Source organism: Rhinolophus sinicus, chromosome 15 (genome assembly GCF_057876585.1).
Source record: "Rhinolophus sinicus isolate RSI-liver-muscle chromosome 15, RSI-T2T, whole genome shotgun sequence".
NCBI classification, from domain to species: Eukaryota; Metazoa; Chordata; class Mammalia; order Chiroptera; family Rhinolophidae; genus Rhinolophus; species Rhinolophus sinicus.
The window spans coordinates 112,863,039-112,889,994 of NC_142515.1; the positions used below are offsets into that span (position 1 = coordinate 112,863,039).

The 26,956-nt window shown below is 35.1% G+C and overlaps 1 protein-coding gene across 1 annotated transcript in view; it reads left to right on the forward strand.

The window, feature by feature from the left end:
• IQCM (IQ motif containing M) overlaps positions 1-24,985 on the forward strand; it is a 242,330-nt gene extending 217,345 nt beyond the window's left edge. The window contains exon 13 of the mRNA XM_088792677.1: positions 24,882-24,985. Coding sequence (XP_088648803.1) covers positions 24,882-24,985 — 104 coding nt within the window. The remainder of the gene's footprint in view (positions 1-24,881) is intronic.
• The last annotated feature ends 1,971 nt before the right edge of the window (positions 24,986-26,956 follow it).

Here is a 26,956-nt window from a genome sequence, read left to right on the forward strand (position 1 = left end):
ACCCTCCTGAATAACCAATGGATGGAAGAAGAAACCACAAGTGAAATTTAGAGAATACTTTGAAATGAATAATAATGAAAATACAACACACTAAAATGTATGGGATGCAACTAAAATGTATTTAGAGGGAAATTTATAGCTGTGAATGCCTATATTAAAAAAAAAATAAATAAAGATCTCAAAACAACAACCTAACTTTCTACCCTAAGAATATAGAAATAGAAGGGAACTAAATTAAATAAATAAATAAATAAATAAATAAATAAATAAATAAATAAATAAATAAAATTAGAGAGGAAATGATGAAATAAAGAGTAAAAAAAACAATGTAGAACTCACGAGTTGGAAGATTAATTTCAAAACTTAATTACAAACCAACAGTAATCAAGACAGTGTGATTGCTATGGATTGATTTGTGTTCCTCCCAAATTTATATTTTGAAGCCCTAACTCCCAATGTGACTATACCTGGAGATAAGATTTTTAGTATTAATTAAGGCTAAATGAGGTCATAACCATTGGCCATAATCCCCTAGGACTGGGGCAAAAAGAAACAAAAATAATTAAAATTAAACGAGACCATAAGGAATCAAACTGAAACATTTAGAATATAGGACATTCTATAGGACAACTAACCCAGTTTCTTCAAGTCAATGGGAAGAGATTTTTAAAAGATGGTGAAGAGAGGACTGCTTTAGATTAAGAGATTTAGGAGCTATAACTAAACACAATGTTTGGAGCTTGTTTGGATCCTGATTCTAATAATTCATATGTGAAAGAGACATTTTTTTAGGAAGTTGAAAATTTTTGAATATGGCTTTTGAATCAGATGATACCGAGGGATTCTTACTGTTTCTATTACGTCTGATAATCACATTGCTGTTTGCATGAAAGTGAGCATCTTGTTAAAGATGCCCATGGAAACACGCTGAAGTGAAGTGACATCGGGTTTAGGATTTCCCTTAAAATACTTCAGCTACAAAGAAAGAAAATAGAATGCAAAATATATTGATAGTTGTGAAATCTACGTGATGAGTATATGGAATTTGTTATACATTCTCTCTACTTTGTCTTTGAAAATATTTATAATGAAAAGCTATTTACTTTAAAAATTGTGTGCCATCTGGGATCACCACCTTTCCCCCAATCTTCTCTCTCACCTTGTGTCTACTGAAGTATGGCACACTTAGAGTTCCTAATTATTCACTGTGGAGGTTGACATCACAGTGCGAATCCTACACAGTGGTAATAAATTACAGGGGCATGGACTTACATTTCTCATCTTGTTTTGTACAAGATAGAGCATTAACCAATCCATTCATGCAGGGCCTTTTAGGGCTTATTAATGTTTTTTTCTTTAAAAGTGATGGAAAGCCAATGTGGGTTTTAAATCAGAGTATGACATGATAATATTAGAGATCTGAAAAGATTACTCTGCCCCTTCAAAAATGAATGAGAGGGTAAGTAGTGGGGGTACAAGAAATCTAGTTCAGTCAATCACTTATTCATTCAAATACATTTGTTGGGCATTTAGTATGTACCAGGCATGCTAAGTGCTCAAATAATGCAGTAGTAGACATGGTTGATCATAAATTGAATTACAGTAGTCATGGAGAAAACTTAAAGATTTGGGCTCATTTCAAAGATATTCGGGGAGCCCAGGAAAGGACTCAACAGTGGTTTGGGTGATGAAAGGAGTCAAGTTAGATATTTGGGTCTGTTCTTGGGCGAAAAGCTTTGTCTTGGATATACATTTGTAATTGATCCATCAATATAAAAGTGGAATATTTTACTTATCTCCTTCCTTTTTATCTTTTTTTAAACCTTCCTCTTAACAAGCAATTTTTCATGAGCTCAAGGACCATTGTCTATTAATTTTTGTCAACCCATGCTGTGTTACAATTGTCTACTCCTGCTTTTGTCCTCCTGTTACTCTGGCACAGGCTGCTATCATGGTGTATATAGTCTCTTCATTATACTCACTTGTTTTTCAGCTGTCTCTTTATACTTGATTGTAAGACTTTAAGGATAGGCGTCATGACTCACCCTTTGTTAGCAAGTGTCTGTCACTTGGTGGGCATCTAATTGTGTTAAAGGAATTAAGAAGGAGGCAGATTAAGACCATTTAATAATATAGCCCTAACGTTAAAACAGTAGGCTCCTTCTCCCTCTCATATCTTTCTAAAACAGTCTTTTAGGATGAATGTCAATAGCAGCCCCATACCTAATGTCTCTCCCTCCCCAACACACATAGTGAAGAAATGGGGTTCTGAAGTGGGTAGTATGGGAAATTTTAAGGATTTATCTATATCTATCTATCTATCTATCTATCTATCTATCTATCTACATATATATACATATATATATATATATATACATATATATATATATATATATGTATATATATATGGCCAAAAAATGTATATACATTTTAAGAAAGGAAAAAACTGTATTAAAATTGTAATAATATATACCAATAACAAAAGATGAATACAAGTCATGTGCATATATTTTTTGGGACTCCCCGATTTATTTATTTATTTACATATGTGTATATATATGTGTATATATATGTATATATACATACATATATATATACACTTTTTTTTTGTCTCTAAATTAGTGAAGCTGAATCACCAGCATCTGGATTGTAAACACACTATGAAAATAGCTGTTTCTCAGCAAATTCTTAATGCTAGCTATTTAACCAAGTGGCAAATAATCAAATATTTTATGCGGGGGAGGAAAAATTTTTTCCTCTACCCTCTTAGGTTATGACCGAGGCCTGCAAATTGAATTAACAAAAGACAGACTACCGGGAGAAAAGGCATACATAATTTATTGACTTTATTTATGTGCAGCGTGTGGTGTGAGAGGGGTTCACAGAAAAGAAGTGAAAACCCCAAAGAGGCAGCTAAACCCAGGGGCTTATATACCATTTTAACCAATAGACTGTGGAGAAATGATTAGACAAAGGTAAAGGAGTTTGGACTTCTAAAGGGAGTAAATTGTGGGAATGCAAATATATGGGGACACTATTGGACTATAAGGGGGTGTTTACTAAGGTTTGTTATACAGACTCAAGTCAGTGCTGTCTTCAGTTTTCAGTGAGATGAAAAGTCCTTTTTTCCTGTTACAGGGGCGGGGAGGAGATAAGATTTCCCTTCACAAAGGGAAATTTATACACTGCTTTCAGGCAGAAAGTGGGAGAGTAGAGAGTTCTTCCTGCATCTGCTGCTTCTCAATTGCCTTCAACTCAAAATAATCCTTTTCCAAAGTGACGTATTTTGGGATAGCATATTTGGATCCCCTTCAGTCATATAAATTTATATGGATCCATATTGCTCTGCTTTACTGGATCTCAGCTTCTTGTCTATACAATGAAAAAAAAATTGAACTAAGGTGATCTTTAGTGTTCTTCTCAGATATCAAATTTCATTAGAGGACATGCTTTTCATCATGTGTCCTGCATGATCTTCACATTCATAGAAACTGTAGCTTCGTAAGAGTATTTAATGTAGGAGATACTCCAGAATGTTCTATAGAGAATGTGAGGATTAATCATGGAGGCGAGTCGGCCATCCTTTCAGCAGATAGTTGGCCAGAAAAATCCCCTTGTTCAACTTTAATACTTAATTTTATAGCTAAAGATTTAAAAGTTTCTGAAATCGTCTACTCAGTTTGTGATATGACTTTAATTATATACTGAAAAAAACAGAATTATGTCAAATGTGGTTTATTGGATATGCCAAAATGCTGACTAGCTGATCTCAGTATCACATTCATGTAGTAAAGAATTCTAGTGTCTAATTTGGAATCTGTATTATTTTTTGGAGGGCCATGGAGGTATTCATTACCCACATGTGATTTCAAACATTACTTAATAACTAGAGATTATATAATTTTCCTAGATTTGTGAACACATCAAAATATAGTGACCACGCATTTCGTCTCCAGTTCATACCCCATGCATCATTATTTAAAGTGTCTACATACGGCAGTGGAAGTAATTACCAATCTAACCAGATTTCAGAATCTTAGACTACCAGGATACAAGAAATTCAAGATGAACACAATTAGTGTTACTGATGGAGCCTGGGTGGAGCAGTGGAACTCCACATACTTTTAATGCTGTTAGTGTCTGATTAGGATATATGTTCGTATGTATTTCAGGTACTGGTGCCTCAATATAACGTTCCTGTTTTTTTTTTTTTTTTATTTACTGTTCAAGAGCATGATCAATAATGTCAAAATAAGATTAAAAATAAAACTCAAGTTTCAATTTTTACATTCTGATCTAAACTACCGGTAGCTGCACTAACTATTATTAAGATCGATGGGCTTAAATTTATGTATTGTTGTCCTATCTGATGTATCCAAGCCTCAGGGTGATTCTGCCTTTGGCATCACTGAAACTTAATGTGAACAATATCACTCAAACAATCCCATAATAGGGCCTTTATTCTTATTGTTAGTTCATTAGCATCCTGAGACAGTTTTGTAAGGGATTATTCCCTTCTATTCTATAGATTTTTTTTTCCTTTCTTTTCACTGACATTGTGTTTTTATCTGAGAAGATTGCTATGAGTGATCAGATGCCAAATGCAACATGAGCTTTTTATCCAAGTTCTGTTTAAAAAAAAAAAAAAAAGACCTGGGAAAGTACCCATTCTACTACCAGAAAAACTTTATAGTGGAAATTAGAATGATAATATGGCCTGGTGTCATATTAAAACTAAGACTCAGTGCCAATTTCATTGTAATCAGTTTACCAGGCATCCAGGAAAACAACTTTTTCCCTGACTAAATTACTATACATCCCCAAATTTTGGAAACAAAATCTACACAGATGCAGAATCTAAATAGAATAAAACAAAGAGTTGACAATATTCCACTGAATTAGGGCAGTGGAGGCAAATAGTGTGTGCAATTCAGCCATTTCCCCAGCTTCACCCCACAAGTATTTTTATTTATTATCGAATAAATAAAAATTGATTCATTCATTTATTCGAGGGCTTATTGAGTGTCTGCTATATCTAGGCACCATTCTACGCAAATAAAGATGCAGTTGAGATCTAAATAGTCAAAAATTTCTGCCAGCAAAGAGTTTATATTCTAGTGGAGAGAAGATAAATAAATACATATATACATACATACATATGTACATACATACATACATAAAATACATACCACGTTATGTGCATGGAACTATATGGCAGAAAGGGGCTAGGAAAGCGATATGATGTACTGGGGATAGTGGTGCTTTAAGTTGAACAGCCAGGGAAATCTGCATTCAGAAGGAAACATTTGAACAAACCTCGGAAGGTGGTGAGGAATTGAGCCAATTGGGTAACTGAGGAGAAATTTTAAGTAAAGGTTACTACAAAGGCAGAGAGTCTGAGAAGCAAGTTAGTTGAGAGTTTCAGGGTAGCAGGGGAACCCACGTAGTTGGAAGGAAATAAATGAGCAGGTGAATAATTGGAGGTGAGGTTACCCAGCTAAAGAAAAGGGGTCATTATAAGGGTTTTGGCTTTTCGCCTGAAGGAAATGAGAAGCTTAATGGAGTGTTGATCGGGAGAGTGACATGTTTTACTCTGACTGCTGCATAGAAAATAGATTTGGGGGAGAGTGGGGGTGGGGGAACATGGAGAGAGGTAGAAGCAGGGACTGTTGAGAGCTATTGCAATAATCCAGGTGGGAGAGAATGACTTGGAAGAGGTTGGTGACAATAGAGATGATGAAAAGTGTTGAGATTCTGAATATATCCGGAAGATACAGCCAAAAGGACACACTATGGGGTTGAATGTAGTTACAAGAGAGAAAAGGAGTCAAAGTCTAATGGTTTTAGCCTGAATACCTAAAAAAAGATGGAGACCTTTACTGAAGAAGAAGGTGAAATGTGAATGAAGCAGCTTTGGGTGAAATCCAGTTTAGTTTTAGACATGCAAATTTTGAGATGAATATTACTCATTTAAGTGGTGCAAGAGGTCAATTTGATACCATTTGATACCAGAGGTCAATCTGAATGTTAATGAAATATTTTTTTTTCTCAACTACATTTTAAGTGGTGATTTTTTAATAAGAACTTTTAAGCAAGAAGAGTGTTTGTTTAAAGAACACAGTGGGAACACGTGAAACCAACTGCAGGCAGTACAACCCTGGGATTGTGTGTTATGGAATGTCAACTCACCCTCTCTCCCACTTTCCTGAACTGCAAAATCTCTTACCACTGTGTCTCTGCATACTTGCTTTATTCTCTTATTGTTTCTGATTTCTTCTGCTCTATAACTCACTGTTCTTTATAGCAGCAGTGTCAGACAAAATATATTAAATATGACTTTCCATCTTGGCTATCAAGAGCTAACTGACCTACAAATTCCAGGAGGAGAAATGGGGTAAGTATCTCCTCCCAGATCTATATCTAGATTGGGAAGTAACACATTAGTGATTTTAGTATCACAGGGTCCTAATCTAAATAATAATTATTAGCAAATTTTTCCTTAAAGTAATTAAATTGGTCTCCTCCGACTTCATCTATTGCCCCAACCTGGTCATTCCATCTGAATGAATACATTAAATTTCCCAGAGCCACCAAGTCTAGCTGATTATCAGGACTTGGAACTTAGTACGTATAGATGCTTTAAATATACGGAAGCAACAGACTTTGAAAATGATCTTCAAGGAATAACTGAAACAATAATATTTGTTCCACAAACAGAAAGAGCATGTTATTTATTGAGGATCCCCTTGGCCCCGGTTTCCTGGGGATGTTATGGACAGATGTGCACTATAGGCAGCTACCTTTGTAGGGGGGCAAGAACTGATAGCATTTGCTGATTTTCACGGGCTAACGATTCTCAATATGGCTAATTTCAACCTACCAATGTGATGTCACTGAATGCAGAATTAGGAAGAGAGTGTGCTATCTGCTCTTGACAGTTTAGCGCATTACTGAAAATGTTCATTTTTTTCCTCCCAATGTGCCGTGGATCTTAGGGTTCCTTTTCACAACAAATCTGGAGCTCAGGGAGCTATTGAAGCTGGAGATATAAATTTGATGCCATTAATACATTTATGATATTTAAGACATGGAATTGGATAAGGGCAGCAAGGAGGTGAAGATAGAGGAGTGTTGAAGGCACAGAATAGGATACCACGTCAGTGAGAAGGAGGAAGAATCCTTAAAAGACTAAGAAGCAGGAACTCATTAGGACAGGAGAAAACTAGAATTAACTCACCTGGAACACCATTCCAGAAGAGACTGGAAAAATAGGAAGGGACCAGACTTTTCAGGGCCTCACAGATAATGCTAATTTTGTTTGTTTGTTTGTTTTTCGTGACGTAGCACTTGCTTTATGTCTTGAATTGGAAATATTATGTTACAAAGATTTTGCTATGTCTTTAGTTCTAGCATCTAAATAAAATTTAATTTTCTTTCAATAGGTCAAATAATTCAATCTTATCAAAGTGGCCAATATGCCAAAATATCTTGAAAATGCACTTTTTAGTTTACTGCAAATAATGATTTGGGAAAAGTGGTGTTAAAACTAGAAATTTTCTAATTTCTGGAAAAAGAGAACAAATTATAAAATATTATTCCAAACTTTAATTTGACCCAGTAGTTCAATACACTAATTCATGTGTTTAAAAAACAAAGACTGATATATCGTAGTGTGAAGGGTGGCATTACAACATTAAATGGTAGAGATTTTTTTTTTCTACCTATTTTTTCTTCATTTTTAGCAACCACAATCTGAAAACCTTAACTAAGGTCTTGAATAGAAAGATTTAAAGCCTTTTTTTAAAAGCAGAAAGATTTGTGTTTGTTACTTTTTATGTACACATGAGACTCAGTTAGATAAAAGTTAGGAGCTGAAAATGGACCCACAAAATATTTTTAGTTCCTTTTTTATTGCAAAAAGTACATTTCTTATCTCTTTTGCTACATAAATATTAATCTGGTTTCATGTTAGAGTCATAGAATAATCTTAAAAACCAAAGGGCCAGTGAGTGCCATTTGTGAATAACATCAACAATTTCGATCATCTGTCACTGCACATTGTCATCTCAGCTGGGCAACCCTGGCAATACTGCAGCAGCCTATTGTTTACTGAGAAAGCTAATATTAGGAGGAGATGTGATAAGAATGCCTTTAAAAAAACTAATTGAGTGCTATCTGTTTTTGGCAATAGCATCTTGTATCTCTCTGTAGTTTATCGCTTTTGAGTCCTTTATTCAGTCTTCTTTTTTTTTTTTTTTTATAAAGTCCCATTATTTAAAAATCGAGGGCAGAGTGATGGCATGTAAGAAGCTTTATATATTAGTCTGATACTCGATGACAACCCTTTCTCCTCTACTGCTCAATAATACCGAGTTTATTTAAAAAACATTTCTGCAGTGGGAAAACTACAGGCACATTGAGATATAAGTCAGAATCCCAGTGTTCATTTCAAACATTCTCCAAATTTTTATAGTAATTTTTAGATAGGAAAAAGTAAAGTCAAAATGTTGAAAACATTATTAAGGATGGGGAGATTTCTATTCAGTCGTTCCCTTTTTAATGTTTTTATTTTCTTTTTCAGCTGATTCCTCTTACTATCTTGTTATAAAATCCCCGCCTAGGACACATAGAGGGAAAGATACATAATAAAGGAAATACAGTAAAATACTCATTGTAGAATCTAAGTGGTTTTCATTGTCTAATTTTCCCCCATATTTTTAGTATGGTGGGAAATGTTCATAATAAATCATTGAAAACAAAATACTGAAATATTCCCCTACTGGCCCCATTAGTGAAAATGGAATAGACATTTGTTTGTTTCATCAAATGATTATAATAAATTTAAATTAAAATAATCATGAAGCGTCAAACACTATTTGCTAAGGAAATCCCATACTTCCAATTGAACTTAAAGAAACATTAATTAGGAAGGAGAATGAATGAATTACGTATGATATGTAGGAGAAACACAATGGAACAGCAGAAAAAATAACAATGGGGATTTTATTTATATTTTTATAAAAGATCAGGAAAGAGACCAGAGTGTAAAAACTCCCAGTTCTTCTTTCTGCAGAAGTGCGTTAACCTGATTAATTTTCAACTAAAATTAAAACTATTTGAGAATGGAAATTGTATCTTACTTAATATTTGTTTTTCTATAAAACCCTCCCCAATTGCCATCCAGAAACCAAAAGGTAGGCGCTAACTCAACTCCTGGTGACATGACTTTTGCCTTTGTTCGGATAGTTCTCTTATTTGGCCGTGGCATTTTGGGACTTAGGCACAGTTTTGATCTCTTTGTCTCCTCCCTCTCTTTCATAGGGAAAGAGGAGGAGAGAAACATCAGATGGGTTGTAGGCGTCCATCTATGTAGTAGCACAAATACCAGCTGAACATATTTTTGGTCAGGTACAAAGAAACAAATGGCTGTTGGTTCTCCCAAATGTTGTTTACCCTTCTGATAGTCTTCCCAACAGCCATCACATATAAATATGTATGATATTTATTTTAGTGCATGTGAGTACAGTTTCAGCAAGGTGCTCTGGTACCACTTTTTATTCTTTGATATGAAGTTATTGAGCTTTTTAACTGAATAGATTTGGGAATTCCTTAATGGCTATTCCTAGGCCAAACTTTGCTAATAAAGACTATCCAAAAGAAAACAAAAAGAAAAGATGGGATTCTTAAAATTTAGATTTTTGCACAAAAGATTTTGTGCAAAATTGTGGCAGAGGCAAGGGAATTGGCATGATCATGACCTCTAGTTTGTATACACTATATAGATGTCTTGAAGATATTTATATTTTGTAGCAAGTTGCAAGTTCAAGTACAGTACCTACAGCTTTATTTTGAAACAAAATTTTCAGGGCAAGGGTGAAGCAGTAACATTAGCAGCAACTAAGGTGTAGTACTAGTTGTACGAAATAGCACAAGTTGGGAATTATGTATCAGGAAACTATGTATCAGTACATACTTCCCAGTTTAAATACGCCAGAGAAGAGAAAAATAAATAAATGAAACTTTCTTTCATTCAGAACATCGTTGTTTTAAATGCCTTAAAACAAATCAAAATCGAATCATTCTATTTCCTAAATTTTTTCTTTCAAAACGATATTAACATGCCTAAATTAGAATCAGTTATTATATATATTATATATATAATATATATCTATCAGTTATTATATATATATATATTATTCTTGGCTATCAAAATGGTTTTCGTAAATGATTGGAAGTAGTGAACAGACAATATTACTAAGGAAAGAAGAATGAGGTGAGGAAGATGGATGGGAATGCATGAAGAGACAAAACTGTAAGATAAAGCACTACCACAGTCTCTAAAAGGCATGGGCTCCAAGAACTTCCACCAGATTGCAGGGATACAGTTCAAACAATGGATGCTTTATCAGTCAAGGCTCAATGCAGGAAATGAAAATCACGCTAGGAGTGTTAAGAAGAAATGGATTTAATACAATTAAGTACTTAAGGAAAAAAACTGTTGGAGGGTGAAGGGGTAGTTTGTAGTGTGGGCTTCCAGAATGGCTCTCAGAGCAGTGAAGACCTGTCCCAGCTGGGAACCTACCACCTGGGTGGCTGCCATCGGAGCTGTGACTTCATGAACACACTTCAATAGCTGATCCAGAAATCAAAATGTGAAATGAGAAAGACGTTGTCGCTGCTGCTGCAGATACTTCTAGTCACCCAGGAATGTAGATAATAATCTTTGAACAGCAACAGAATAAAGTCACCTTTTCCTTGACCTTATCTGCTAGCAGAAAGATAAGAAAAAATAAAAGAAAAGAAAAGAAAAGAGAAGAGAAAAGAGAAAAGAAAAGAAAGAAAAGAAAAAAGAAAAGAAAAGAAAAAAGAACATGAGGGAAAGAAAAAAGATCTCTACACCCCCTTTGCCTCCCAAATCCTAGGAAAGTGTAGCTAATTGTTAGAAGGGAATTAACATCCAGAGTCCTCATTTCAGGGGCATCTCAGAAATACAGTTTATTTCCAGTGGCTCTAGATCTAGAAGAAAGGTTGAAGGGAGGAATTTATTCGCAATATTCCTTGTAGAGTCAATATCCAAGACTAGAACATGTTTATGAATTCTTGCATAACTGTTTCATGTTTAAATTCCTTGAACTTAGAACATACTGTACAGGTAAATATTTGTATGAATAGCTATAGCTCAATTACATATATATGCAGGTAATTAACATTCAGTCAAAAGGCTGAAGTATGAAGTCTGTTGGCTACCTCGATTCAGATCCTGAGCTTGCCATTCATTAATTATGTGATCTTCCACAAGTTATTAACTTCTGTGAGCCATGATTTTCTCATCTAGAAAAGTCACATCTCCTGGGGTTGGTGTCAATAATGCATGAAACAATACCTGTGTAGTGCTTATATAGGGTCTGATTCACTGCTGTTTTTGTTGCCGCTGCTGCTATTGTATATTGGAGTTTGGTACCTCTGCTACACTGCTGGGGTTTGAAGTCCACTTATGGCGTTTACCATCTTGTGACTGTGGGAAATGGACTTAAAAGTTCTGTGCCTCAGTTTCCTCATGTATAAAAGTGAGATGTTAATGGTGCTTGTCACATAGGGTTGTGATAAATAAAAGAAATAATACATGTAAAGTGCTTAAAACAGTGTCTGACACAAAATAAGATCCAGGGTATTTTTAAACGCATCTTACATTTAGTAATTGAATTTACTTTAGCAATATCCGTCCAGTCAACATTTTCGTTTTGAAGATTTAATGCAAGGTCTTTGTTTTTGCAGTCCTTCTGAGAAGAAACAGAATAAACCTAGCCTGTTTATTATGTCTTATAGACAGAGATTGCATTACAAATTGTCTCAGGCATGAAACTGTCTAGACTGGTACACAATATTCATGTACTATCCAGATATGATATGATGGATAGAATATGTAAAATCTTCACTGCCAGTCCAGTAGATGCCAAATGATAAAAATTCTAAGATGGAACACCACTAATTTTGTCTCTCAAAACCAGGGGACTATGATAATAGAATAAATCAAAGAAAAAAATGATGCGTGTGAAAGTCTGATTACAGATTGATTTTATTAAAGTTGGGATTGTTTATAAGAAAAAAATTTAGTCATAACGGGCGAATTTAGGAAACAATCCCCACTTTGGAAGAGTGCTCAGTTTAGTGGAAATTACTTTGTGATCAGAAAAACCAACCTGCATTCAACACCCCATTCTGCCACTTACTGTCTCTCTGACTTTAGACTTACATATTAACCTTTCTGGGCTGTAGCTTTCTTCATCCTAATATGGGGACTACCTTACTGGGTTCCTGGACAAATTATGTTTAAATATAAATACATGCATGTCCATAGGTTTAGCAGGCATATCTTCTAGATTTATTTTTATTCTAAGATTCAGGAAACATTTTACATTAAACAATTATTTTTTGTACCAAAAACTTATTATCAATAACAGATTCTATGAGTCTATGACCAGTATTACAACTTAAGATTATAAAATCAAAATTGCATTAAGATGGTAAATGCAATCTAAAGATACACTGAAGAAGTACACTAGACTTACAAATAATGGAAACATATTTATCTGAAAATTTAGGTAATATTCAATCAGTTTTAATTGTCAGCTTTAGGCTCTGAAGGCTGTGTAAGCACCTCGGTGGTTGAAACCCAAGCTTTGGTGTTTAGTACCGTCTTGATCTTGAGCAAGTTATTTACACCTGTTAGCTTTAGTTTCCTCTTTTGTGTATCACCGCATCAAACAAGCACCTAATGTACAGTAAGTCTCAATAAATGTAAGCAATTATTATTATTATTATCATCATCATCATCATCATTAAACACCTCTACATATTTTAAACTCTGTTAGAGGGTTTGACAATAAAGTATCTGACATAGATAGTCAGGTCAGTGAATTATTCCTTTGTTAAATAAGCCATGCTATTTTCATATTTATAACTTGAGTTGGAGACTAGTTATCTATATTATTTTGACTAATAAATTTACATTTATTTAAAAACATTTTTTTGAATTTGAAGACAATGTAGTGGTGAATGATAAATATTTAAATAGTATTGACTGTGTGTGTTTTGCTGATGTATTACTCATTTAATAATCACGACAACTCTAGACAGCAATATGGTCGTTACCCTCATTTTACAAATGTGAAAACTGAAGCTTAGAGAGATTGTTTCAGGGTCCCACAGATGGCAAGCAGCAGAGTGATGACTCAGACCTAGGCGGCATGGCCCAGAGCTAGCTCCATAACCACCAGTGGTCTGACTCTAACTCCAGGGTAAAACTAACTTGGTTTCCAGTCCTCCCACCCCTTAATCGGACAAGTTACTTAACCCCTCCAGGCCTGCGGTTTTGTGTTTTGTTTGTTTTTCATCTATAAACCATTACATGAATAGAATGTTAGATAATTTTATTCTGCAGAATTCAAGGGGGTGAGAATAGACTGGTTCTCACCTAAAAATCAATCCTAATTACAGAAAAATGTCTTTCCAGAGGGATGCACGAAGGAGGCAGAGATGTAGGGTGAGGGCAGCCTTTCAGGAGCCTACGCATATTAGCTTCACGGGAATAGAAGGTGAAAGTGAGGAAGGATCATGACCGTAGGGAAACTACTTGATGTTTAGATGAAAGAGAGAAAAGATAGATTTTTTTTTTTTTCTGCAGCTACCACGAGGGGTTAAATTTTGACAGTTGTAATCAAAATGATTCAGAGGATTGATGCTGGGGAGCATTGATGAGTCGAGAAACACAAAGAGAATATTTTTGAAGGGAACTTAGATAGGTGGATAAAAATATTGACTGTGAAAAAGATGTCAAAAGATTAATTTAAAATAATTTTTAAGATGCTATATTTTGGGTATTTTTTTATGGGACTGAGTAAAAATTAGACTTCTTTATCAGTACCTTAGATTATGACAGACATGAGGTGAATGGATCCCTGATATATATTTGGGTTACTTGGTGAGATCTATAACCCAGAACTTGAAATCCAACTTGCTGTACTCAGCATCAAAATTACTCTGTATGTGAGCCAAGAGTACATTTCATCTTTTGTTTTTTTGTGGTCAAAGACACTGTAAAGTGGAGGGACATCAACAAAACTGAATTTGTGCTAATTATGAATGTGTTTAGAATGCACTGCTGGAAAGAAACATATACCAGAAAGAGAAGCAAACCTATCCAGCACCATATACATTTATTTAATTGATGAAGTCTAAAGAAGTACTTCATCAAATTTCCAACTGGAGATGAATTTTAACCAAGTCTCAATGGAGAATTAATTTCTGAATCATTTAAATTTCTGTTCAGAGAATGTTCGTGTCAGATAAACTTGTACCCCTGAGAATATGAGAATGTGTCTACTTCCCTGGGATTTCCAATTAATCAAATTTTGTTGTTGTTGTTGTTTTGAATCACTGGTTAGGACTAATTACGATATATATATATATATATATATATATATATATATATATGTATATATTTTAAACTTGAGAAATTCATGCGAAGTATCAAATGGAGAAAAAGAAGTTGGTCGTTTCTGGAACATGTCCCTAAATCTCTACAGATAGCCATCCTTGGAAGCAGAAAATGCTAAGTATGAATCTAAAAGACTTAGAACTGGGGTTTTTGCATGAATTCAGCTCCACAAAAATATTTCTGGGGTAGACTAACTAAGAAATAGCTGTAATTTACCTGTTCAGTTCCTGTGCATCTTTGAGAAAGAGAAAAATGATGGGTTGTCAGCCTGGAAATTAACTTCCATAATCTATCTGTCAGCAGTAGTGGAATGAATCTTGAAGAATCAAGAACAATTGGATCATGCTTGCTTGCATAGGAGCTTTATATAGTAAAGATATATTGACTAACCTTGGTTTTCCTCACAAAATCAGAGACCTATCTGAGTTCTTGCTAGTGATACTAACACAATCTGAGCGGGTAAAAGAAGGGACTCCATCAGCCTCTGACATGATGGGACTTGGAAAGCTGAATGCTCTTGGTGACAGCAGCACTCACTGCAGGTGTGCCTCAGCCCCTTGGAGGTGTGTACCTATTACAGGAGGTCCTCATTGGTGGAGATAAATGGGTTCTTCTCCTCTGGTCAGAGGATACTCACAGTCAGCCTTGGTCTTACATTGGAGATTAATCTTTATTATTGACTTTCAGTGTGGCAACATCAATGTTACTGTTGGATGTTTCTCAGGTGTGGTATAAGTGCCTAGACTGCCAAGCATTTTGGTCTTGGAAAGTGGCCCCATATTTGCCTAGACTGCCAAGCATTTTGGTCTTGGAAAGTGGCCCCATATTTGCTTAGATGTGACAAAGAGTGACATCTAGTGGTGAAGTATAACTGTGAGCATATTTACCCTATGAACTTAATCCCTCTGAGACTTTCCTCGGATGTGGACCCTGTATGGAAAGGGATTGTATACTCCCCTAAAAAATATGCTTACCCCAAAGTGGTCATTGCCCAGCTTCAAGGTCTGGGAGAAGGAAATCTGAAGCGCTCCTCCACACTGAGTCTTAGAATATTTCCACAGTCATTCTAATATAAGAAGGGAGGGCAGGAAGATTGGGCTGAGTATTGGTAGAGCTCTTGGATACACCAGATAGATTAATCTATCTGATTTATCTAAGAATAATGAACAAAATGAAGAATTCATATTCCTCAGAATTTAACGTCAAGTACATATGTTGGCAGGAAAGGTAGTGTTGTAGGTTAAATACCAATCAGAGTGCAAAACTTTTTTTCAATGGTCTTTACATCAGAATGTAGGAACAACTGTGGTAGATACATAATATTTATAAAGGGAAAGGTTAGCAGAAACTATCTGGTAGTACACTGGCAGAGGGTTGTTTGCTTGTCTGGAAGTTACATTCACATAGCAAGCTCAGTGTGTGTGTGTGTGTGTGTGTGTGTTTGTATTTCCAATAATTAAATACATATGTAATAAGGCAGATGGCAATAAACTAATCTCCATCTCAGTGGAACAGAACAAAAAAGAGAAGTGAAATAATAACAGCTAAAATTTATTAAGAAATTATTCATAGCATCCTAAAAAAATTATGCTGTATTTAAATTTAAGTGAAGTGTTTTGTGCTTATTTTCTTATTAAATTCCTATACTATTCATTTGAAGTAGGTACTGTTATTATCTTCATTTTACAGATGAAGAAATGCAAGCTCATCTTTCCTAAGATGCAGAAAAGGTGCTAAGATATAAGCATCAATATTTGTATTCTGATCTCTCTGATCCCAAAGTTCATGTTCTTAACTTTGAGCTAAAAATGTCATAAGAATTATCATCACTTTCTGGTGAAATACTAACCATTGTGCTTTAAAAAGTTTGTCCGTTAAGCGTCCTTATCTAAATCCTATTAAAATCAATTGAATTTCAATTAGAGCTCAATAGATTATAACACAAATGGTTTGCACCTTTGCTTCTTTCCACTGTGCACATACCGTATTTCCCTGAAAATAAAACCTAGCTGGACCATCAGCTCTAATGCGTTTTTTGGAGCAAAAATTAACATAAGACCCAGTCTTATTTTACTATAAGATAAGATAAGATAACATAAGATAAGATAAGATAAGAAATACCAGGAATAATATAACACAGTGGTACCTCCGTTTTTGAACATCTCCATTGACGAACATTTTGGTTTATGAATGTTGTAAACCTGGAAGTAAATGCTTCGGTTCTCGGACACGACTCAGGAGTCGAACATGTCACACGGCTTCCGCTGAGTGCAAGATCCTGAGGCCTAAGTGACGGCTGTTTTCGAACCTTTCAGAACTCGTGGATTACGTTTGAAAACCGAGGTACCACTGTATAATATAATACCAGGTCTTATATATTAATTTTTGTTCCAAAAGACGCATTAGAGCTGATGGTCTGGCTAGATCTTATTTTCACGGACACACGGTATATGGGAACACTTTAATATTCTTGTGATTGTTTTTTCTCAGAAACAATTCAGCAATTGGAATCTTCACTGTGCTGCTGTCCTAATGTATACTATAATGAATAGTGAAACACTTGTGTGAGTACTTCCTAGTAGATCATTGTAATAATGCTATACCATTTTCATGAATTGAGAATTCTATTCTCATAGTTATTACATTAACAATTTTAGGGAGAAAAAAATCATTTGAAAATATCAGTAGATAATACAAGAAGCAACTGAGAAAATTAAACAACCAGTCTAAATAAATAAATAAGTCAATCAATCAACTAGTTAATAATTCTGAAAAAAATCTAGAGAACTACATATTCAAGCTAGGAGCAGGGAATATACTCAAAGAATATAAAAGAGAAGAACAAATGACTTTGGTTTTATGAACATTTTAAAATTTTTCTCTGAAAGAATACCACAAACAAATCTATTTTAAAAAATGGGGCATTTGAAGTGGAATTGCATTTTAGAAGACAGAGACTTAATAAATGAATTATTTTAAATTGAGAACAATGGGATGATTTAATAGCAAAATAAACAAAGGGTATAGAAAAACCAATCACAAAACAAAAATCCAACAGCTATTGAAAATATGTAAAGATACTCAAAGTCACTAGTAGATGAGGACACTCAATGGATTAGCAGCTTTTAGGGTGGCCAAAATTAAAACAAAGCAAAATAAAAGAATAACTGCTATTGCTGGCTGACATATGAGCAAAAAATTCTGTTACAAATGGCTGGAAGATATATGAATTTCACAGTGTTTTAGAAAGCACCTCAGCAATCTCAATTAAAATTAGAAATGTGTATACTTTCAACTCTGTATTCAATCTTAGGAGTCTATCAAATTAAAATTAAAAGCATTACTAAATAAACAAGCATGCTTATTTTTGCCTTATTTTTATTTGGAAAAACTGAGGAACAAAGTTAACATTAACCAATAGAGGAATATTACAGTTCATTCATATCATACACAGGATAGTATGTACCACTTAAAATAATGAATTAGAGCCATACTAGTTAGTTTAGAGGGATTTCCATGAATTTTTCTCAAGTGAGAAAAGCAAAGTATGCATAATATGATGTTATTTTGTAAAACCGAAAAAAAACATTATCAGTATTATTTATTGAATACTTGTTCATCTGACAGACACTCTCCCAGAGATTATTGCAGTGAGACAAAAAAGTGAATTACTGATATTTTGAAGCTACAGGACAAACATGAAAAGGCAAGCAATATAATGTAACATGGATCTCCTTTAAAAATTACTGATATAAATAGTGCAATGGTTTCCAGTGAGTTGTTATAAAATGTTCTGAAATCTATATGAGGATCAAGAATTGCCAGAGCCCAGGGAAACACCATTTTTTCTAAATTACTTAGAAAATTACTTTTTCCCCCACCCCTTTTATGTAGTGAGTTGATATCAGTTGCTATGAAACTTGTGTTTCCTGGTTGCACAGTATGTAGAGGCAAGTCCTTCACATAAAAAATATATTTCCTATTAATAATAATTATTAATAATAATGATGAGTTCTTTTGTCTCAAAATCATATAGGCGATATTTCTAACTTGCTGCTCTTACTGTTTACATATGCCATCTAATCGTGTGCTTTATTTTTACTTACTCTGTGCCAGGCACCCATTTATAACAAGACTGTGCTCTCATTTCCTTTTATCTTGTGGGAGACATCCTCAGTGTGACCTCCTCTCCTTGCTGACCACCTGTGGTCTAAATCATGCCACCTAAATCTTGGGCACCACTCCCTGGCATCCAGTCTTAACATCTGCCACAGCCCAGTAGTGAAGTGCATATACTATGTTCTCTCCCTATACCGACCTTCGGCTTCTTCTAGTCAATCAGTCTTCTCCGAATTCCCATGCCCCCTGGGAAGCTCCACAATCTCCTTAGGTCTCCTCACACCTTGGACTGCAGTTTTCTGCGAGACTGCAGGACTGTCACCTGGACACTGCCCACAGCTATCGCTGTAGCATCGTATTGGCCACATGGCTTTTTCTAAGGGGTTTGCAGCCCCCTCCACAAAACCCCTTTACTCTTGGAATTTTCCACAAACTATATGTGCTTTCTATTATTAAGGATCCCCATTTTTAATTTCCCTGAGGAAAAGTGCAGGGAAAAAAGGTGCCTGGCTCTTTCTCATGAGCCCACCCGTATCTCCTCTTTCGTTCCTCCACCAGTCCGCTAGTCCAATTCTGATTCCTTCTGAGTTGGAAAGGGTTCTCTTATCACATAATCTTTCTTACCAGCTGGCTCCATGTGCAAGTTCTTCAGATTCTGGTTTCCTGGATCTCCAAAATGCTACACATTCTGAGGAAACCCATACTCCTCCAAGTAGAAACCTTCCTTTAGAAAATATTGTTTTGCTTTATGTTTTAAAATCTCCTTCTGAATTACAATTGTCTTTGTTCTAGGATTTTTCTGCATGGAATGTCACAAAATTATTCACCTTATTTTAAGTTGTTATGTTTATTAAATATCTATATGTTTTCTATTTTTTACAGATTAGAAAAGAGGGAAATGATTATTTAAAAAGTCGAGAAGAGAATATTTATTAGCTATTTATAATACTTCCTTGTTTAAGAACTGATGATTATCAGAAATTAGGTGATTTATTTTCACTCACTCTCAAGGAAGCCACAGGTATTGCCTGAGTGGCAGTCAGAAGCTAGGAACAGTGAGAAGTGGGAAGCAAATCTCTATTTCTAAACAATATCCAACTGCATACACACACACATGGTATATGTAGATACATACATAGTCATAAAAATAGTCACGCATAGAATATGCTACCTACTCTTATGCAGCCTCTGGTCTCTGAACCCAATCCGCATAACTGCAGTTATTTCCAGGAATTCTCCTAGGACATCTCACATGCGCTCATACATACACGACTCTAGGCTGCACCTATCCCCAGCCCCTTCCCATACTGTCTGCTGCTGTCACTCTGAAGCTCAGGAAGCCTGGTAAAGGTGTCTTGCTCAAGCTGTTGCTGGCAGCCCCTGTCCAGGCTCTGCATGCTCATTTTCATGGGCCTAGGCCAACCTGCTGAGGGAAGAAACTGCTGCCCTGGCCTTTATACCACTTACCTCAATGTCAGAGTACCAATACCCCATGCTCTCAGCATCTCGAGGAGAGGGTATAGGTAAACAGCTTTTTAGCTCTGTCATTTTCTCACTGGGGCCTTCCTCTAACGGAGTTAAAGGCCAGAATCTCCCTGGGGTGGGGCAGGAAAGAGAGGAATGAAGAGTCAAAGCAAAGCCGTCTTAGCAAGAGGCAGCTCCGAGCACATCAAATCATCCATCCCCATCAACTGCCGCTGCCTTATTGGACCAAGATGAAAATACTCAGCTTACTCTTGTATTTAAGAAGTTTTCCCTGAGAAGATTACTTTGTCTTTTTTTTTTTTTTTTTTTTTTGCAGAGAGGTCCCTAGAGGATTTATTGTACTAGTCTTCTGGACTTACTCCTGTTTGAAATCCTAAGGTGCAAAAACTTGAGTTCAAACTTGGAGTTCCACTATAGACGAGCATTAAATGTAATTACTGAACTTTGTCCTTAATTTTTGCCGTTTGGGGCTGTTTTTGCTTTGTATTGACGATGACAATCTTCTGGTGGGCAGGCCTATGCCATAGAGTTAGGGAGGTGTTTTCATTTTTTTAAACAAAATTTCTATGAGTAGCATAATAGCATAGTAATTGCAGTGTTTTTTTTGTTGTTGTTTTTTTTTTTTTTGCTTTGGTTGGTTTGTTTCTGGATTAGGAAATGGAGACCAAGGTCTCAACTAGTGCCCTTTGTATAAATATCCCCATGGCGCTTAACATGAACATGTACTAATAGGACTCAACAGATACTCAATGGCCTAAATGTGGAGTTTATTTTCTAAGTCTAACAGTCTGTGTTCATTTGCTTTCCAAATTGCTCTACAAAGATTCATCGTGAAGCATTCACAGGAAGTAGCCAGTCGTCTAGAATAATATATAACCTTCAGCAGGTCAGGGAAATTGCATGAAAAATCATAAAATAGACTTGTGTACATGAAAATCTAGAAATGGTTTAAAAGAAAACAGAAGGCAAAGGCGTACTCTGAAACTTTGAGACAATTTTAATATCCCTTTTTTAAATATACAATCTGTAAAAATGCAGATTAAGCATATTTATGTATTTCATTTAATATTTTCCCAATTTGAAATCATTTCTTCAAATTACTGAACTATGTAAATCAAGATAGCTCACTTCTGATTATTTATTCATTATCTGTGTTAAAAATTACCTTCTACCATATATTAGGTTGGTGCAAAAGTAATTGTGGTTTTTGCAATTATTTTTAACCTTTTAAACCACAGTTACTTTTGCACCAACCTAATATTTCAATGTAGAAACTTGAAAATCTCTAACTTTGTTGTTTTTACATAAATAATATCTTTTATTGAAAATAAAAGATATTTTCAATAAAAACACTAAAGCTAAATTATAATTCCACCTACTGTCAATATTTTCGTATTTAATACAGTATGTGTTTTCCTATGCATATAACTTTAAAAACAACTAGGATCATATTGTGGATACCACTTTGTAACCCACTTTTCCATTTAAACCCACATTGTAACATGTAGGGTTTTAATAAAATGTTTTTGTCACGTATTTCAAAGGCCTTGGTTAAAGTTGCTTTCTTCTAGAGAGGCTTTTCATTTGTTTTTGGGGGCCCAACAAACTACATTTGTTTGAGATATTTTGGACCACACAGGTGACATGAACTTTAACCCCAAACTAAGGACCAGCGTTAGGACTCTGCTGTATCTACCCAGCCTCAACAATAAGTTTCCTCACTGTCTCCTCCTTAAAAGTTTCCCCTCCCCTCCCTTCCCCTCTCTTTCCTTCCCCTCCCCTCCCCTCCCCTCCTCTCCCCTCCCCTCTTTTCCCCTCCCCTCGTCTTCCTCCTTCTCCCTCTCCCTGACCCTCCCTCCCTCCCTCCCTCCCTCCCTCGCTCCCTCCCGTCTCCTCTCCCTCTCTCATCATCCTGCCTACTCTGATGGTGTAGTCCATTGGTGTCTCAATCTGAACTTCCCATATTGGGTGGATCCTCTGTTTTACTTTCTGTCCCCAATCCCTTCACAAGGCTGAAGTTCAGATATCCAGGGCTCAGCAAAAAACCTGAGACAAAAAAAAAGAAAAAATTGGCTTTAGCATTCAAATATCCACTAAGATTACTGATTTTTAGTTTGTTTTGGCCTCTGCATTTTCTTCCTTTTCTGCCAGCTTAGCAATGCAGTTAAAACACATTTAATATTTTATTCAGGATTTGACTTGTTTTAATCAAAAGAATTGGTTTTTGACTGTATTCTGTCTTTTGACAAAAATGAAGGTCAAGACTATTTATTTGAAAGATAAAATATATCATGTATACTTATATTTTCATCCTTCCTAAAACTAAATGATCCATTAATTAATTGAAATATTTATGCAATAGCAGGTTATACAATTAAGGATTCTACTCTCAATCTCACTTCTGATCACTAACTAAGATACTGGTCACTGATTCCAAAGTGTGGGTTTTTTCCCCCCACACCACCAAGAAACTTCTCTGACATGAGCTAGTGTCCTATAATTTAACTCAGTGCTGATGCTATCTACCTGGAGATCATGTCAGATCCCACAGGTTAAGAGCTCAACCCATGAGACTGTCCCCTCCACTTCAGATGGGTCATCAGGTTTTCCACAACTTCTAGTCAACTTGGCTACTAATTGGAGGTTCCCATGAACTCCTCCTCAGGTTTGATTGTTTTGCTAGAGCAGCTTACAGGACTCAGGGAAACACCTATTTACATTTACCAGTTTATTAAGGCTATAATAAAGAATACAGATGAACAGCCAGATGAAGAAATACATAGGGTGAGATCTGGGAGGGCCCCGAGTTTCTGTCTCTGTGGAGCTGCGAGTGCATCACCCTCCCAGTGTGTGGATGTGTTCATCCACCGGCAAGTTCTCCGAGCCCCATACTATTGAGATTTTTATGGAGGCTCCCTCCCATAGGTATGATCAATTATTAACTCCATTTCCAGTCCCTCTCCCCTCTTTAGAAAAGTGGAGGTGGGGGGTAGGGGCTGAAATTTCCAAGCTTCTAATCATGGCTTGGTATTTCTGGTGAATAAACCTCATCTAGGAGATAACCAGGAGCCCACGCAGAGTCACCTCCTTAGAACAAACAATGTTCCTAGGACTCTTATCACTTAGGGATTTGCAAAGATTTCAGGAGCTGTATCAGGGACAGGGTCAAAGACCAAATGTTAGAACAAGAGCTGCTTCTAGTGCTCTTGTCACTGAGGAGATGACAAGGGTTTTAGGAGCTCTGTGACAGGACCTGGGGACACAGATCAATACATATTTTTCTATTATCACACAATTATTTGTAAAATTTCTTTATAAAGCCTACATGTAAGTACATAATGTAAATAACATAGCAACTATATTTTGAATACTTATAATGTGTCAGACACATATCTTTTTTTATTAAATAATAGACTATTGTTTGAGGAGTTTTAGGTTTGCAGGAATATTGGTAGAAAGTAGAGAATGTCCCCATATACCCCTTCACCTGCTCCCCCCTCCTCCTGCTGCCTATTATTACCACCTTGCATTAGTGTGGTATATGTATTACAATTGATGAGTCGATATTAATACATTATTTTTACACATATATCTTTTGATATATGTTTTTTTTGATCCTTTCAACAACTAGACAAGATAGATATAATCCCCATTTGAAAAGTAAGGAAACTATGAATATTAAATCTGGATTCACTCAAAAATATGTAAGAACAAGATCTTGGACCATTGTATTTGATTTTCCCTATATTTTACCTACTTTGAGTAATCTTATATTTCAACTTTCTTCTGTCTGATAAAAATGTATGGTTGATATTATACATTATCCAAAAGATATTCACAGTAGGAAATAATTTTATCCAAGAGCTCATCTTTAGAACTAACATGCTTATCTTGTATAACTATTAGATCAGGACACCAACTGGTGGTTGTCTTCCTAGGATCACATTTGCAATATTAATTACTAATACTAATTATTTTATAAATACTCTGTAGTCTAATTTAGTTTTGTTATTACAAGCCTAGTTCTTTGTCTAATGACAATATAAACATCAAAATAGCAGCAATGCCCTGCTTCTTTTTTACAATTCAAGTTATTCTTTTCCTTCTAGTAATGCAGATGGTTCTTCTCATAATTTTAACTGTTTGTTTTTTTTTGGCTGTTGGTTATGATTTTGTTTAATAACAATAGGTTGTTATTAAATATAACAAAATATTTAACATACTCGCAAAAATACACTACCCTTTCTGTAAACTAGCAAAATTTAACATACTCCCCCAAAATATACTATCCTATCTGTAAATTAGTGCTATGTATCATGGTAGCCACTGTAAATCTTGGCTTTTATTTCTTATGTGGAAAGTTATTTTATACATAAAGATGGATCAAGTACAAGCAATCTATTTACATAGTGGTTTACATTGATTTGAATATCAGTATCAGAACTGATTATATTGTAATGCAAAAAAATTCAATACTGTTGTTTTTCCGGTAAACGTGTTATATCTAATTTATTTCAAGCATACAATATATTGGTGGACTCCAAGTTCTGCCATCCCCTCTCTCAACTCATTGGTCCAACAATAACTCCATTTGAGCTTCTTGGCATGATATGGAATGTAACGCAGTACATCTAAACGAGATGTGCCCAAGTCAAATGTTTTGTATGTTTTAGTGCAACCATAATTGATTTCCTGTAATATTCTATGATTGTTAAAACATGATACATTCTCTCATGTTAAATGAAAATTTATTAATGTAATTATATATTTCATCTTGCAGTGAATGGACATCCAATACTCAAAAGAGCTAACATCCGGATTGTTGGGAATTTAGTGTGCAGATCTATGAGAGAAAGGAAAATGAAACAACATTATTTATCTTGAGAAGTAGAATAACGTTTTCAATATAATGTTGTTATCTTAAGAGTTGAACCTGTCTACCCAAAAAGATAAGTTAACATTGGCCATGGATTAATTCGGTATCAACAGGAAAAAAGACAAGCATCTTTGCATATCTAAAGAAGGTCTTCGGCAAGGCAGGCAGTAATTTCTAACTATCTTTGAATGAACCATTCATTGGATATTCTTCATAAAAAACATCTGTTTTTTGAAGTTGAAACCACATAGTGGTGAGCATTCCTTTCACTGGACTTAAATTCATTTTGTTCCATTACCAATAAATGCCATAAAGAAGCTGTAAGATTCTTATTTTTAAAACTTAAATTGTTTTGGAAATGGTTTCTCAAAATATGCTCTAAACTGTATGATTTTATTAGTGTATGCGTAGTATTATTTTTCCCTATTCTCATTGTTTGCTTTAAGGTGAAAAACAAGAGTCAATATACATTATTACTGATGACCTGCCTTAGTTCAGAAAGGATTGGAGCACCTTGGCTAACATCAGTTCCTTAAGGATCTCTAATTTTATCTATCTATCCATTATCCATCCATTATCCCTCCCTCCCTTTCTCACTGCCTCTTTCTATGAGTGGGCTTGGAAAACAAGTGAAGGAGCAATGGTTGAATGGACAGAATGTAAGCATAGCATAGAAACTAGATATGAATAGCAGCAGGGACTACCTGACTAGTGTTCCATTTTTACAGTTCTTACCCTGGATCTATTACTTTCGTAATTTACTCCTTGGTTTTAAAAAAAATCTCTCTCAGGCTGCTTCACACAACGGACTTTACTGTAGAATGCATATGGAAGTTATTAGAATGAAATCTTTAGAAAAGCCAATTACAAGAATCATGTTAAGTCAGGGCCTCATCAAAACCAGAACCAAGTTGGATTAAAAAACATGCTGATACCTTAACCGAAAATGTTAGCAGTGAAATATTTGATAGGGGGGAAAAAGTGATTACTAGCTATAATGTAGAGGTTAACTTACAGCAATTAAATTATTCATATTCTCCCTGTTGATAATTGAAAGAGTTTCATTTTAAAAAGAAAAGTTTTTTTGTTTATTTCAATATTCAAGAAAGCTATATAGCACAATTAAAAAGAAAAAGAAAAATAATCACACATGAGTTGAGTCACAGCATGTTAACAGATCATCAGCCTACTTCTTTTTATAGCATTTTTAGAATGAAAATTTGATGAAATTTCTGCCACCACTATTTAAAGAAATTGGGAGCAAAAGCATAGAGTTATAATGAAAGGTGCTTACAAACTGAAATACAGGATTTCCTAAAGAGATGGCGAACATATTTATAAGAGAAAACAATATAAAACAGTAGAAAAAAATCACCTTACAAAATAAAACAAAAATTAATTTATGATTCTGACAATTAGGGGAACAACAATGAAGTTTTTTTTTTTTTCTTTTAATAAAACTTAATTGTTCTTGTCTCCTGCTTCCTATATTTGACCACTATTCTTGATATTTTTAGCAAACTGAAGTAGGGCTACTGAATGTCTTTTGGAGGTGTGATCCTACATTAAGTTCAGTGACATTAAGTTACTCTAGAGCTGTAGAAGACAGAGTAAGGTCAGGGAACAGAGGCCTACACTTTTCAATAGTTAGTTTCTATATAAAAATTGGCACTTGGTGCTCATCAAAGAACAAGAAATATTGGAGATGCTGTAAATGTCCATTGTGTTTCTGAGCCAACTACCTGATGGAAGCCATCACTTATATGTAAATGATCTGTCAATGGCTTGCCGCTGTTGGTAATCACTGGACTGTGAAGGGTATGCCTTAATAAGAACAGAAGCTCTTCACAGACTTTGATTTACTGGAAGTAAAATAGCAAAGTCCTCTGAGACTATAAAGGACACTTGTTTCAGATAAAACGTCTAGACAGTAGCAATATATTTAGGGCTTTTATTATAGCAAAACTGCAAATTAGAAT